The following is a 14,282-nucleotide window of genomic DNA, read 5'->3' as shown; positions in this document are numbered from 1 at the left end:
TGCCTATGTCTCTGCCTCTCTCTCTCTCTCTCTCTCTCTCTCTCTGTGACTATCATAAATAAATAAAAATTAAAAAAAAACATTAAAAAAAAATAAAGACCTGTTATGTATCAGGCATGGTGCTGTGTGCTGGGAACAAGATGTACATGGGTTTAACCTTTGCAGAGGACCTGGGAAGACTATTTAATGAAGAATCGCAACACAGTGAGATGAGAAATAATACCTGGGAAATATAGGGATGTGTATCTGTATGCAAGCACACAGCTCCTGGGATCCAACCTCCTACCTCCAATTAACCACCTTTTAAATACTTCTTAAATCTGGTGTTTGCTCTTCATCCACAATACTCTTGTCTTCCTTGAAGCCCTCAGCAGCTCATGCCTACATAACTGCAACTGCTTCCTAACAGTCTCATTGTCCCAGTTTCTCATGCCTCCAGCCTCACTAGTCTCAATTCCTTCTCTCACATTGCCTCCAGAAAGATATTTCAAAAAGAAAATATCTCATATAATTTCCTTGTTGATAATTGCTTATCTACTGTAGTGACCCAACACACCTGGGGGCCATACCATGCTCCCACCACAACAGGAGCCCATGATAGCAGAGAGATTGATGACATGAAGGGGGTTTGCCCCCCAACCCTGACTCTGGTGGAGAATCATTGTGTAGTTCAAGGTCCTTCCCAGGACATGCATAGCCCTTTATCATGTGACCCCTGCTTCCTTCTCCAGTCTCACTCCTTGACATGGCTCCTCTCATGGAGTACGATGGATTTTCTTTCTCCAACTTTCCCAAACCCCGTGGTCTACTCATTGCCAAGCTGAGACTACCCCCCAAAGCAGAGATGTTGACAGGCTTAATATAACAATTAATAATGCTTTGCTAGCAAATGGATAAATGAGGCCACAAGAAATGTCTGAAGATCTTTCAGATATTTGACCCTGAGGCCAATTCTTGGGCTCTATCCGCCACTCACTTGATTTGAAGCTCCTGACCCAGTCCAGCAGCAGAAGTGGATGGAGTGACTGACAGCCTCCAAGACTAAGAACCAGAAGAGGTGGGATGCTGGGTAGAGCAGGGCATGGGGAGAATGAAACTATTTAAATATACCAAAGAAAGAGGGCTAAAGTGGCGCAGCGGTTTAGCGCCTGCCTTTGGCCCAAAGCATGATCCTGGAGTCCCGGGATCGAGTCCCACATCGGGCTTCCTGCATGGAGCCTGCTTCTCCCTCTGCCTGTGTCTCTGCCTCTCTCTCTCTCTCTCTCTCTCTCTCTCATGAATAAATAAATAAATCTTTTTTTTTTTTTTAGAGGACTGAAGAGAGGAGGAAGAGAGTCCAAAGGGGAGAAATAACCCTCCTGTACTTACTTACTCTGGGTACAGATCACATGGCCACTGTGAATGCTGATACTAAGTCTTGGTGCTAGTTAGAGGAACTGGTGAGGTAAGAGGAGCTGCTCTGGAATATCTCTTCCCCTGAGGATTTTATATGTTCTGGAACATGCCACTGGAACCCAAAGTAAAGGGCTGTTTTTACTTTCTTTAGTATTCCATGTGTGTGATTGATTAAATGACAGTAAAACTATTAGGTTATGGACTGTACCATCTCTTCCATCCTCGTTGAAGGCTATAAGCAGGGGTTGCATGCATATGTGCCCTTGTCATTCCTTGCTAGTGTGGCGCTGTTGTCAGCTTGTCCCTGCTGTTCCCTCAGGCCAGAATGTTTCCCTCTCCTCTTGTCTGCTTATTAGACCTCATCCTTCATGACTTACCTTGAGCTTTTCCTGACCCTCCCAACACTAAAAAGCTAGATGACTAAGGGAGCTAGGTGCTCCTCCCCTGTTTTTTCATACAGGGAAAATCATCCGGTATCCCTTTGTTAACCACCCTTGCCACAGTGTTTCATAATTATTTGTATAAATATTTTCTCTGCTAGATGGGAGGATGGGGATTGCATCAAATGTATCTCTTTATCCTTAGGTCTTAGCAGAGTGCTCTTAGCATGGAGGCAAGGCGGTCTTCAATAAATATTTTCTGAATAGATGAAAGAATTAATAACAGACTACTGCATATTGGATAATAGGCACATGTCCCTTTGTCTCCAGACTAAATCTTATTTAGTGTCCTCATAACATCCAAATAAGGTATTTCCCTCCTGCCCTAAACGATTTGCTGACCCCCTTGTCAACAATGTAGAGGGATCAGGGCTAATTGGATCTGTCTAAAGAGGAAGAGAGAAGAGAGAGAGAGAGACTTAAAGCAGCCAGGCCTCATCTTGTTGCAAAGTTTACTGGACTCAATCTCCATAAAATTGGATCAGCTAGCACCATTCTCTTCCAGCCCTGATTTAATAGAGGGGACAAGAGATGTCAAATGCACCATTAACAAGGAGCATGGCAGGAAGAGAAACTGTTTACATCCAAAGGAGCTGGCCAAAGGAGCCAGTCATGACTATTAGTGGCTGTTAAGAGATGGGACACATTGCCTTTTGCACTCAGTGTCCCCTCCAAGAACCTTGGGTTCTTGGAATCTAAGCATGCTGATTTTGACCTCCCTGTCATCCGCTTCCCCAGTACCACTGATGATGGAGTGACTCTGACACAGTTTATGATTGCCTTGAGCAAGTTACCTCTTTTAATACCTATTTTAAAAAGAGAATAAGAATACTCATTTGTTGTTATGATTTCAGAAGCACCAACATGTCCCAATTAACTTCATTTCATTTTTGTCCTACGGTAATCTACAACTAATTATATTCCATTAGAATTAAACTTAGGTGCAGAACAATGAACAACAGCCATTTGTTTATGTTTGTATTTAATTAAGGATATTTTGAAAAATGTTGGAAATTATTTTTAAAAATTTTCTCCTGGAATATCACCATTGAGAAATAACCATTATGAATGTACAACTTTCTTTTTCTTTTCATTCTTTTTTTTTTTTTCTTGTGGTGCATTTCTCTTGCTTTCTCTCTCTCTCTTTTAGATTTTATTTTATTTTATTTTAGATTTTATTTTTAAGTAACCTCTACACCCAATGTGGGGCTCAAACTCACAACCCTGAGATCAAGAGTCACATGTTCCACCAACTGAGCCAGCCAGGTGCCCCCATATATGTCTTTATTATAAAGTTGGATCACACTACATAACTTGCTGTTTTACTGAACCACAGAACTGCAGACTGCACGTTTCTGTATGCCATGCGGTCTGCATGATTTTTGAAGACTGTACAGTATTCCATCTCATGCATGGACCCTAGTCAATTTGGTCAGGACTCAGATATCATATTTTACCCCAGAGACTATTTGCCCTATGTGATTCCTGCTGAAACTTCCCATTGGCATTAACAGGATTCTAAGATTCTGGTCAAAATACACATGCTGTTAGGTAATTCTTGAAGACTCTCAGGAACATTTGGGGAGAAAGACCCAATAAAGTTATATCTCTATGCCTAGAGTGGCTTCCAGGTTCATCCCTGGATATCTTCAGGGCTGGAGAGTCATAGTCTAGTGGGAAGAGTAACCAGAGAAATTTAATTTAATTGGGAGGGAGAATAAAGGAGGGGGAGAATTTTACTGTAGGGTTTTTTTTTTTTTTTAAGATTTTTAAGTAATCTCTATGCCCAATGTGGGGCTTGAACTTATAACCCCAAGATCAAGAGTCATATGCTCTACCTACTGAGCCAGATATATGCTCTAGCTACTGAGCCAGACCCCAAGAATTTTACTTTAGTTTGAACTCTTCAAGATGTCCCCTCCATAGGATGAATTCCTGCAACTCCGTTTACTTCAGTTCAATCCAGTTTGATTTAAAAAACTGGAGTGGTCTATTTCTGTAGCATGTCCTGCTGGGGACCCAGAATTACCCTGGCTCATTCTTTTTCCTTCTCTCTCCAAATGGGAAAACATGCTTCTCCTAAGTTTCTTTTTCTTGTCCTCATTGTTCCCATCCCTGGGGCATGTTCTTTTCTAGTCCATTTCTAGATTATTCTACCATCCTCTAAGGGATCTAGAGTAAGTGATCATGGACTCCTGGGCTAACTGGATTCCAAATATGCAGAGCATTCACATTATTCATTCACTTATTGGGTGATTTTTTTTCCAGCACATACTATGGGCTAGATTTATGGGTGTGGCAGCAAATGGCATGTCCACAAACCTTACTGCCTAAGAGTTTACAGTCTAATGGAGAAGCCAAAAAAAGACATAGGGAATTACAAAATGATGTAATGATGTAAGAGAGGTCAGCTCAATCAAGATGCTTTGTCTCATTAGACTAAAGGTCACTTTTAACCAAACTTATAACTTTAAGCCTGGCTCAACATTCAGGTCACTGGGCTTATTCAGAGAGGTATATACATGAACTAGAGAAGACTCCAGTTTGTCTACTCTACTCCTGAGGTCTAGGCTTGAGTATAACCCTAGATCTCCTCTATTCTCCCTTATACATATCTTTGGGTATAGCTCTAGATCTCTAGATGGCCAAATGAATGGGGCAGTTCTGGATCCCTAGCTCACCCCTATGCAGTAAAGACAGACTCAGTGAACATGAGCTGGCTTAAACTGGTTAATTGTTGCATTGATTTTTTTTTTCTTTTTAAAATCATTAAAACCCTGAAACCAAGCCAGAAGCAAGCATCAATAATGCAATTGTTAGTCATGTTGTCCAAGATTGCCATTTTCATCCTTCCATGCTCTTTAAAAGAACTGAGAGCCAGGATAAGTCTCTCTTAGATAAACATCAACTAAAAGGCAATGGATGGAACATTCTGCCACAGTAAGGGATTCTGGCCCTACCCCACCACTGTTTAACAGAGGATGATCTGTGCCTTTGCTCATCAACCTGACTTACATGACAGATAATAGAAAGAAATGAGCTAGAAGAGGTTGTATACTTCCCCTGCCACACACCAGTGGGAGACGTGGCAAAGGCAGAGGTTTTATACAAGCCTATTTTCCATCCTGAGTGACTTCTCATGGCTCTTTCTCTAGTCCTAAAGCTAAGAAATGTCCTAATCTCCCTTTAGAACATAGTTGGCTAGAGGGGAGGGCAGGGGATGGGATAACTGGGTGATGGACATTAAGGAGGGCACATGATGTCATGTGCAGTGAGTGTTATATAAGGCTAATGGATCACCGACCTCTACCTCTGAAACCAATAATACATTATAGGTTAATTGAATTTAAATTTAAAAAAAGAACACAGTTCAGATTGAATTGGAGTTGAGCAGACTAAAAAATGTTTACTCCTCCAAATTTTTGGCTTCAGTTTTTTTTTAAAAAAAGATTATACTTACTTATCCATTAGAGACACACACAGAGAGAGGCAGAGATATAGGCAGAGGGAGAAGCAGGCTCCCCAGGAGGAGCCCGTGCGGGACTCAATCCCAGATCCCAGGATCACGCCCTGAGCCAAAGGCAGATGCTCAACCACTGAGCCACCCAGGCATCCCTTGACTTCAGTCCTTGAAGTTCAATTCCTCTGATTTTCCCCTGGATTAGGGATTGCCCCCATCTTCCTCCCTCCCCCTGAATATAATAACTTAAGAATCAGGAGCAAAGTGAAGGGAAGAAACATAATTGTTAGGACCTTTCAAGAGGGGAGCAATTGGGTGATTTACTCTGAGTCTTTTCATTCTTCTAAAGAATAAATAAAGGCCTCATATTTTAATATCCACGCTCTTATTTGCCATTAGATTATTATGATCCAATTATAAACCATATTTTCTAAATTTAAGTCTTAGAATAAATGTTAAAATTAACACTTATGTACATCAAACCTTATTGGAATGTAGGAATTTATATTGTATTATTGATTATGTAAAGGGTAACTGGTTGCTCATTTTATCATGCTCCTTGTACTTTCCCATCTGAAGCTCTTCAGCCAGGCACAAGTTGCAACAGAGTGGGAAGTCAAATGCAAGGCGACACAACCTCACACATGCCCAGGAGCAATTGCTGCATTTTGTCTCTCTTGTCTATATGTGTTCATTGGTTTGCTCCCTGAATTGTTAATTGATTGTTATCATTAAGAAATATACTAGGGACAGACAGGGATAAACCACTCCAGAGGAAATCAAATTAATGAACCCCTACCATTCTACTATTAAATAAGATAATATAGACACACAATACAGGAAAACCATTATTCTTATTTTAATTTTTTATTTTATTTTTTTTATTTATGATAGAGAGAGAGAGAGAGGCAGAGACACAGGCAGAGGGAGAAGCAGGCTCCATGCACCCGGAGCCCGTTGTGGGATTCGATCCTGGGTCTCCAGGATCGTGCCCTGGGCCAAAGGCAGGTGCCAAACCCCTGCGCCACCCAGGGATCCCATCTTATTTTAATTTTTAACTTGATCCAACCACAGCTTGTTAGAATCCTGTGTGTGAAATTAGTATCATGGTTGTTTCTCCACCTCGCAGTGGGTCTAAATAGAAAAGCTGAGTGTGGGGGCACCTGGGTGGCTCAGTCAGGTAAGCATTCAACACTTGATCTCAGCTCAGGTCTTGATCTCAGGGTCATGAGTTCAAGCCCTGTGTTGGGCTCCATGCTGGGTGTGGTGCCTGCTGAAGGAAGGAAGGAAGAAGGAAGAAAGCAAGCAAGCAAGCAAGCACACAAGCAAAGTATGGATGTCTGTCTGATGATGGAATATTAAGGAATGGATAGGTTTGACTTCAGTGTTAAAAATAGAGATATTCAAGTTTCTCCAAATTACTCCTATGCAGTCCTCTCGAATAAGTATATCTTCTCATCAAATAGAAAGTATTAGAACAAGGATCCTATAAAGAACCATTTACATGAAGCCATTGCTTTTTTATCTACATTTATCAAGCCCTCATTATTATTATAAGTACAATGATGAGTGTTTAATGTATGTTGTTTCACTTAATCCTAGCAATAAATATATGAAGCAGGTACAATTTTTATTTCCATTTTACAGTACTGAAGTACAGTACCAAAGACTAAGTGATGGTAATGAGGCTCAGACTCAAGATGGTCTGACTTTCAAGCCCATACTTTTTTTTATTAAAGTATAATTGATGTAAAATATTATATTAATTTCAGGTATTCAACACAATGATTCAATATTTGTATAGTTTGCAAAACTATCACCACAATAAGTCTAGTTTCCTCTATCACCATATAAAGTTACATGATATTCAATATAATATTATTGACCATAGTCACCATGCTGTTCATTACATCCCCATGACTTACTTATTTTATGATTAGAAGTCTGTACCCCTGGGACCCCTTCTCCCATTTCACCCATTTCCAAACCCATTTCCCCTTTGGCAACCACCAATCTGTTCTCTACACCTATGAGTTTCTGCTTGTTTGTTCAATTTGTTTTGTTTTTTAGATTCCACTTATATGTGAAATCCTACACTATTTGTCTTTCTCTGCCTGACTTACCTCACTTAGCATAATACCCTCAGGATCCATCCATATTGTCACAAATGGCAAGATTTCATTCTTTGTTATGGCTGAGTAGTATTCCGTCTTCTTTATACATCTTCTTTATACATTCATCCATCAATGGGCACTTCAGTTGATTGCACATCCTGGCTATTGTGAATAACGCTACAATGAACATATAGGACACATATGTCTTTCCTAATTAGTATTTTCATTTTCTTTGAAGAAATACCCAGAAGTGGAATTGCTGGACCACGGGGCAATTATATTTCTTGTTTTCTCAGGAAATTCCATACTGTTTTCCATACTGGCTGCACCAATTTACATTCTTACCAGCAGCACAAGAGCATTCCCTTTTCTCTACATCCTCACCAACATTTCTTACTTCTTTTTTTTTTTTTTTTTTTTTTTTTTTAAAGATTTTATTTATTTATTCATGATAGTCACAGAGAGAGAGAGAGAGAGGCAGAGGGAGAAGCAGGCTCCATGCACCGGGAGCCCGACGTGGGATCCGATCCCGGGTCTCCAGGATCGCGCCCTGGGCCAAAGGCAGGCACCAAACCGCTGCGCCACCCAGGGATCCCCATTTCTTACTTCTTATCTTTTTGGTAATCGCCATTCTGACAGGTATGACATGATATCTCATTGTGAATTTGAATTTGCATTTCCCTGATTATTAGTAAATCTTTTTGTGTGCCTGTTTGCCATCTACATGTCTTCTGTGGAAAAATGCCTATTCAGATCTTCACATTTTAAATCCCATTTTTAAATTGGACCATCTGGGGCTTGGATGTTGTTGTTACTGAGTTGTATGTCGTTTGGATATTAACCCCTTATTGGATATATCATTTGCAAATATCTTCTCCCATTCTGTAGGCTGCTTTTTTATTTTGTTGATGGTTTCCTTTGCCTTGCAGAAGCTTTTTCGTTTGATCTAGTCCCATTGGTTTATTTTTGCTTTTGTTGCCATTGCCTTTGAAGTCAGATCCAAAAAAACATTGCCAAGAACCATATTAGGGAGCTTACTGCCTATGTTTTCTTTTAGTAGTTTAGTTTCTTTTTGAGTAATTTTTTTGTGTATGGTATAGGATAGTGGTCCACAGTGCAAAGTGATTCTCCTTTTCTCTGCCAAGACAGTGAAAACACTCATGGCCCTCTGTTTGCCCATAAGATGTAAAAAGAAAATAAAAATAACTAGTGTTTTTAAACAACACTCTCTTGTATGAGTTTTCAGGAGTAGGTCTTTCAGGGTAGACCAGTATAAACCAGAATAGATGTTCCAGCAGATGTTTTAGCTCTACCATACTTCCATTTCTTTGTGTCACTGTAAGGCTAACAGTTCCTACCCCTTTCCTACTTCACATAAAATGTAAGAAGTTTAGTGATACGATGTCATCGCATGCACTTGGAGCTTCTTGGAAAACAATGCTTTGTAAACACACTGTGAAAGCAATAGAAAAACAGTGTCAGTGTGGTATGTATACAACATAAAATGGACCAAATTATTTTGTTAAGAGTTTGGTACAAAAGTAGCTCCTTAATCTTGCATATTTATTTTTTAATTACACTGTATATTGGCTGCATCTGTGGCTCTCAAGGGCAATCTGAACGGGAAATGCGTCTGATAGAATGTTGATTGGGTTAGCAGTTTAGCATTCTCTTTTAGAGGAAATTCTGTAATATCCCAGATCTTGCCTATTTAACAGCTTTCAGAAAAACCAAAAGTCTAAATTTTGTTGCCAGATGAAAGTATTACATGGAGGGAGGTTGGCTGTGAACTTCTATGTACTAAAGGCCATCCTTACTATCCTTTATGAAAAATCCAGAAGGCTTTTATTAACTCAAAAATAGTAAGGTCACTTTCGGACTCTTTTTTCCAGAATTACCAAAGATGTCACTTGTACTGCCCAAACTGAAGTGAGCCATCACCTCTGAGTAAAAAAATGGAAGAAGCTAGTGTAAGATCCAAGTAGTTTTATAAGGCATGAAGGTTGTGGCTGTACTTAACGCTACTGAGCTGTACATGTGAAAAATGGTTAAGGTTGCAAATTTTATATTATGTTTATGTTACCACAATTAAAAGTTTTTTTCAAAAGGTTAAGATGGTAACATTTATGAGCATTTTACCACACTTAAAAGAAAAAGAGGCAAGATGAATGAGGAACCATGTCTTTTATCTAGTGGCTCTGGATGGCAACGCTTGTAAACAGAACCCTCTGCCCACAGATAAAAATGCCTGACACCCATTACGCTTCATGCTGCACTTTGACGCCTGCTCCCTAGATAAAGGTTCATACCATTTTCTTGCTGTGACACTGAGAAAGCCTTAAAGGACTTGTTGGTCTTCTTTTAGGACAAGAGAACCCTTCTATTGCTCCAGGTGGAGGGAGTCTCAGGGGAGAAGAAAAGCTGCAAGCATAATCAGCATGCATCTCACAGACTCATCAGCTCTCACTGATAGCTCACTTCAGTTAGACTGAGCCTGTGGTTGGGCCTTCATATTTGCTGACCTGTAATTTTGTTTTTAGAGTGGCAGAGAGAGGGGGAAAAAATGACTGTTTATCCCCTGTCGATCAGCTTTGCTGTACATTTATGATCTTTGGATGAAAAATAAATGCCTGTTAATATTGAACGGTTGCATTTTTGCGAATAGAGAATTCCCTGACATCTTTGAGATAAAGCAGAGATGGAGAGGGCAAATCTGCCAAGGGCCTACTGTGACATTTCCACCAGTATCTATGTGTGTTGGGCCTGTGATTCTGTGGGAAGAGCAGTGGACCTGAAGACCAGGCCCCTTACTCTTTCCTAGTCCTGACTCTGCTTCAAACCTGGTCACTGAACTGCTGGATCTATTAAGTCTTCCATTTATGAAACTCAAATAACTTCTGTTGGAAAACCTATCTTTGCTTCATGTTGTTTTGCTGAAGATAAAGACAATAATGGATTTTAAAATGTTTTGAAAAGTGAAAACACAGTAAAAAAGCGAGGTGTTGTTGTTAAGCAGGGTGGTATAATGGCAAATTGCCAGGTATCACCAAACCAGAGTTAGGCCTCAGTGTCTCGGAAAAGCAATAACATAAATCAAATGAATCTCCTGCAGGAGCACTGGCTCAGGCCATGTTCTCAGCATCTGATCGGTTTTTCTTTTTTCCAGATAATGGACACTGCTTTTTAACAGCAAAGCCAATTTGATTTGTTAATTGATGCTCTTACATCTTAAGTGTATTGTTATCCTGGTAAAAGGTCCAGAAATTACGGGCAAGGGGGGCAAGTCTGGGTCTACATGTGGAATTTCACCTCTTGCCCTGTCGCCCTGTGGATGTAGGTCACGGATACTGCCGACTGGCTAGGGAGCTGTGGATTGAGCATACAGGGGTATGGACGTGGGTTCCTAGCATGACAGTGCAAGAGGTGTGTTTGTGTGTGCTTAAGTCACAGGAGAGAACTTCACGGGTGTATCTCAGGAGTGTGAAAATGTGTGTCTGCCAGGGCCCTCCTGGGTGTGCTACCACATGATCTCACAGGCAGGATGGCCCTGAAGGTGCAGATGCGGGTGGTGGAGAGGCCAGCATTTGAATCGCTCTTGGGATGGAAGATGAAGTTTGTTGTTGTTGCCCTCACCGTCCTCCAAAAACACCTCCCCAAAAAACAAAAAAAAAAAAGCAAAAAAAAAAAAACCATCAGAAATGGGCCCCTGGAGTGGGTTCTTCGAACCGACAGGACAGCAGTTAACGCGTCTCTCTGTCCCTCGAGTCCTCTGTACCTCTCGAGTCCCCGCTGAAAGGGGACTGTGCGGCCTGACCCCGGGGGAGGGACAGGGGTCCTCGACGTCCTCGGGGGCGAGGCGGCGTCGGGGGCCGCGGGGGGCGCGCGGGTCTGCTCCCCCCTCCCCGCCCCGCCCCGCCCCCGCCCCCGCCCCCGGCCGGGAAGGGGCGGAGCCGGGCGGTCCCCGCCCCCGGGCCGCTCCCCTGAGCTGCGCCCGCCGCAGTCGCCGCCGCCTGCGGGAGGGAAGCTGGGAGCGGGGAGCCCGAGCCGGAGTGCGGGCCGGGCGGGCCGGGCTGGGCTGGGCTCGCTCGCGGGCTCAGCCGCCGCCGCTGCGGTGAGTCGGGGGAGCCGCGCCGGCCGGGCGAGAGGTCGGGACCGTGCGGATGGGGAGCCCCAGGCTCGAGAACGGCGGGCGGGGCGGGGCGGGGCGGGGCGGGGGGTGGAGGAGGGCGGGAAGGTCAGCCTCCAGCGGTTGGGGCGCCCCGACCCCGACCCCGACCCCGACCCCGAGGGCGTCCAGAATCGCGACGAGCAGGAGCCGAGCCGGGGGCCCGGGGTCAGTGCTCCGGGGCTGGGGAGTCCCAGAGCCCGAGCCCTGGGGCCGAGGCTGCAGGTCAGGATCCAGACGTGCGGGACTGCGGAGCCCGAGCCTGGAGGACCGAGGGGGCTCAGGACCGCGACGCGGGAGAGCTTCGCTGCGGGGACCGGGGCGTCCTGCCGGCATTCTTGGGGCGCCCTCCGCCGGGCGGCGGGGAGAGCGCGGAGGGGAGGAAGCCCGAGGCGGCGGGGCGGGGCGGGGGGGGCCGGAGAGGGTCGGGCTCCTCGGGGAGAAGGATGGGGGCGCTGTCGGGGAAGGGGCGCGGGAAGCGGAGTTGTGCGGGGGCCAGGGCTACGTGGTGGGGCGCCGGGGCTCGGAGGAAGGGCAGGCGCGGCGGGGCGGCGGGGGTGCCGGGGGCGGGGGCGGGAGGCAGGGCTCGCGGCACGTCGCGCCCTCTCGGTGGAATGGGGTCATGGAAGCCTCGAGACGGCGTTCGCTCGGGCGAGCGGGGCCAGGCCACCACCGCCGGGGGGCGGGAGGGACCAGGCAGGGGCGCAGGTCGCTGAGCCGCGCGGGGGCGCCGGGCCTCCCGGGCATCCCGGGCATCCCGGGCATCCGTGTGGGACCTGGAGCGGGACGCTCGGGGGCAGATCCGCCGGCCCGGCCCGGGCCTTGGCCGCACCTCCTGTTTCCAAGCTGGGTTACAAGGCGTCTTGCCCAGGGACCCACTGAGCACAGGCGGGGCTTAAAAGAGTCGTTAAGGAGTGAGATTTCAAATATGCAGAGAAGCTCTACCTGTGTGTGTGCCTTGGGCACAACTCATAATAAAGGTGCATTTAATTCTTAGATCCACTGGTGGCACTTGCTCCCCATTCCCCTATACTCTGGGAGAAGCTGTTTCTGAGTAAAAACTGGAGGAAAATCAGCAAGGCGGGGGGGGGGGGGGCGTGCACGCGCGCGCACACACACGAACACACACTGCCCACAAACGCGCTGCATTCCACAGCCGAGTAGACAGGAGAAATAGTGTACAGTTTTGGATTGTGTGTGTTGGGGAGGGCTTCCTTTACTGAAGTTGGTAGGAAGTTACCTGCATGGAAGGTGGGCTGCCCTCAACCGCACTCTAGCTCTTAAGATGTGTTCACAGTCTGAACCCACCCCTGAGCTGCTTCACCAAGGTCACCTGGCAGGACACTAGGCTGCTTAGGACCTCAGTGAATGGGGTGTCCAAATGTGTGTCTAAAGATAAACAAATGACCAGTACATTTTGTTTTTTGTTTTTTTTTTTTCCCCTGTTGTTTGTTTTGGGTCTCTATCTCCCTTCAGTTAGCTAAATAATATTGACATTGTATAATAACTTATCCAATACGGTTAGTTTTGTATAGTAATTAGTTTAATTATTTCACGTAACAGCTAATTCAGGATGACGGGGTGGGGTGGGGTGGGGTGGGCAGGAATCCTATTCAGTTCATTTATCCACGGACGTATCCTGGGCTTTGAGGGGCAGGAGGAAAGAGATGATCCCCACTCCTTTTATTCTGTGCTATAGATATAGGTTCATATTATGACATATACTAAGATTTAAGCTTCCTGGGAGGACCAAGGACTATTTTGGCAACTAGCTTATGTTGGGACTCTTTTTTTTTTTTTTTCTTCATGAGAAGGAAATCTCTTCAATAATTATCCAAGTTAATGGAAAAGTGATTTATTCACTTTACAAGTATCATTTCAGGACAGGCTTTTTTTTTTTTTTTTTTTTTTTTCTCTCAATAAGAGGGTGGTCAGAACCTTGCACCAAAATCTGCATTATCATTATTGCACAGCATATTTATTTACTTGGACATAGCTAGCTGATTCTTTCTATTCTTTATCCAAATGTTAAAATAAATATGCCAGTCTTTATACATTCAGATGAATATTTCTCCCCTTCAGAAGACTCATCTTGGCAAGCTGTGGCCTGATTCTAGTCATGCTGTCATTGCTGAGCATAATTTTAGAGTTCCTACCTTGGAGTTGCCTTCAGAATTTGTAACACACTTACTGAATTGCCTCCATGATGGCAAACCTTCCTTAGTTGGGAAACAGCCAAATAGCAAGTGGGACCAACTCTGGTTTTTGAGGTGAGGAATTGAGGTTGTAATAGGAAGTATGCCTATTAAAGTAATGAAAGTCCTTTTGAAGGACTGGTGGATTTAGAAGGGGCATCCAGTACAGGTATGTGAATGTGTTTAGGATTGGAAAGTAATTGTTTTGAATTACAACCTTTATTGGGGTATATATGCTCTCATATGTGTGTAAAAAAACTGGTCCTGTCACCCCTTGTTATACTTTATGGCCTATTGGGCTAGAGAAAATAAGCCTTTCTTTTCTCTTTCAACGTATTCTTTACCAGGCAGGTCCTATCACTGCATTTTTACAGAAGGCAAAACAAACAAAGAGTTGTTTTCTCATGCACACAAATATGGTACCCAGAGGGTCACCTACCTCACATGTAGTTAATGCCTGGTACTTGAGCTTTTATGTGAAAGGGATCTATATAGAAGTAAGGAGAGGAGAGT

General features: G+C 44.1%; 1 protein-coding gene across 11 annotated transcripts in view; it reads left to right on the top strand.

Moving 5' to 3' along the window:
* PAQR8 (progestin and adipoQ receptor family member 8) overlaps positions 1-14,282 on the top strand; it is a 95,366-nt gene that overhangs the window by 39,804 nt on the left and 41,280 nt on the right. For 2 of the 11 annotated variants that reach the window (XM_077903678.1, XM_077903680.1), the window contains 2 exons: positions 1,311-1,444; positions 7,841-8,048. The exons of 3 other annotated variants lie outside the window; for them this stretch is intronic. In XM_077903678.1, coding sequence (XP_077759804.1) covers positions 7,858-8,048 — 191 coding nt within the window. In that variant the 5' untranslated portion in view covers positions 1,311-1,444; positions 7,841-7,857. Of the gene's footprint in view, positions 1-1,310; positions 1,445-7,840; positions 8,049-9,774; positions 10,054-14,282 lie in introns of those variants that run through there. 6 more of the 11 variants (XM_077903679.1, XM_077903681.1, XR_013383358.1 and 3 more) reach the window with 5 other exon arrangements.

This window comes from Canis aureus, chromosome 7 (genome assembly GCF_053574225.1).
Source record: "Canis aureus isolate CA01 chromosome 7, VMU_Caureus_v.1.0, whole genome shotgun sequence".
Lineage (NCBI taxonomy): Eukaryota > Metazoa > Chordata > Mammalia > Carnivora > Canidae > Canis > Canis aureus.
This window is presented reverse-complemented; position numbering and strand designations above follow the sequence as displayed.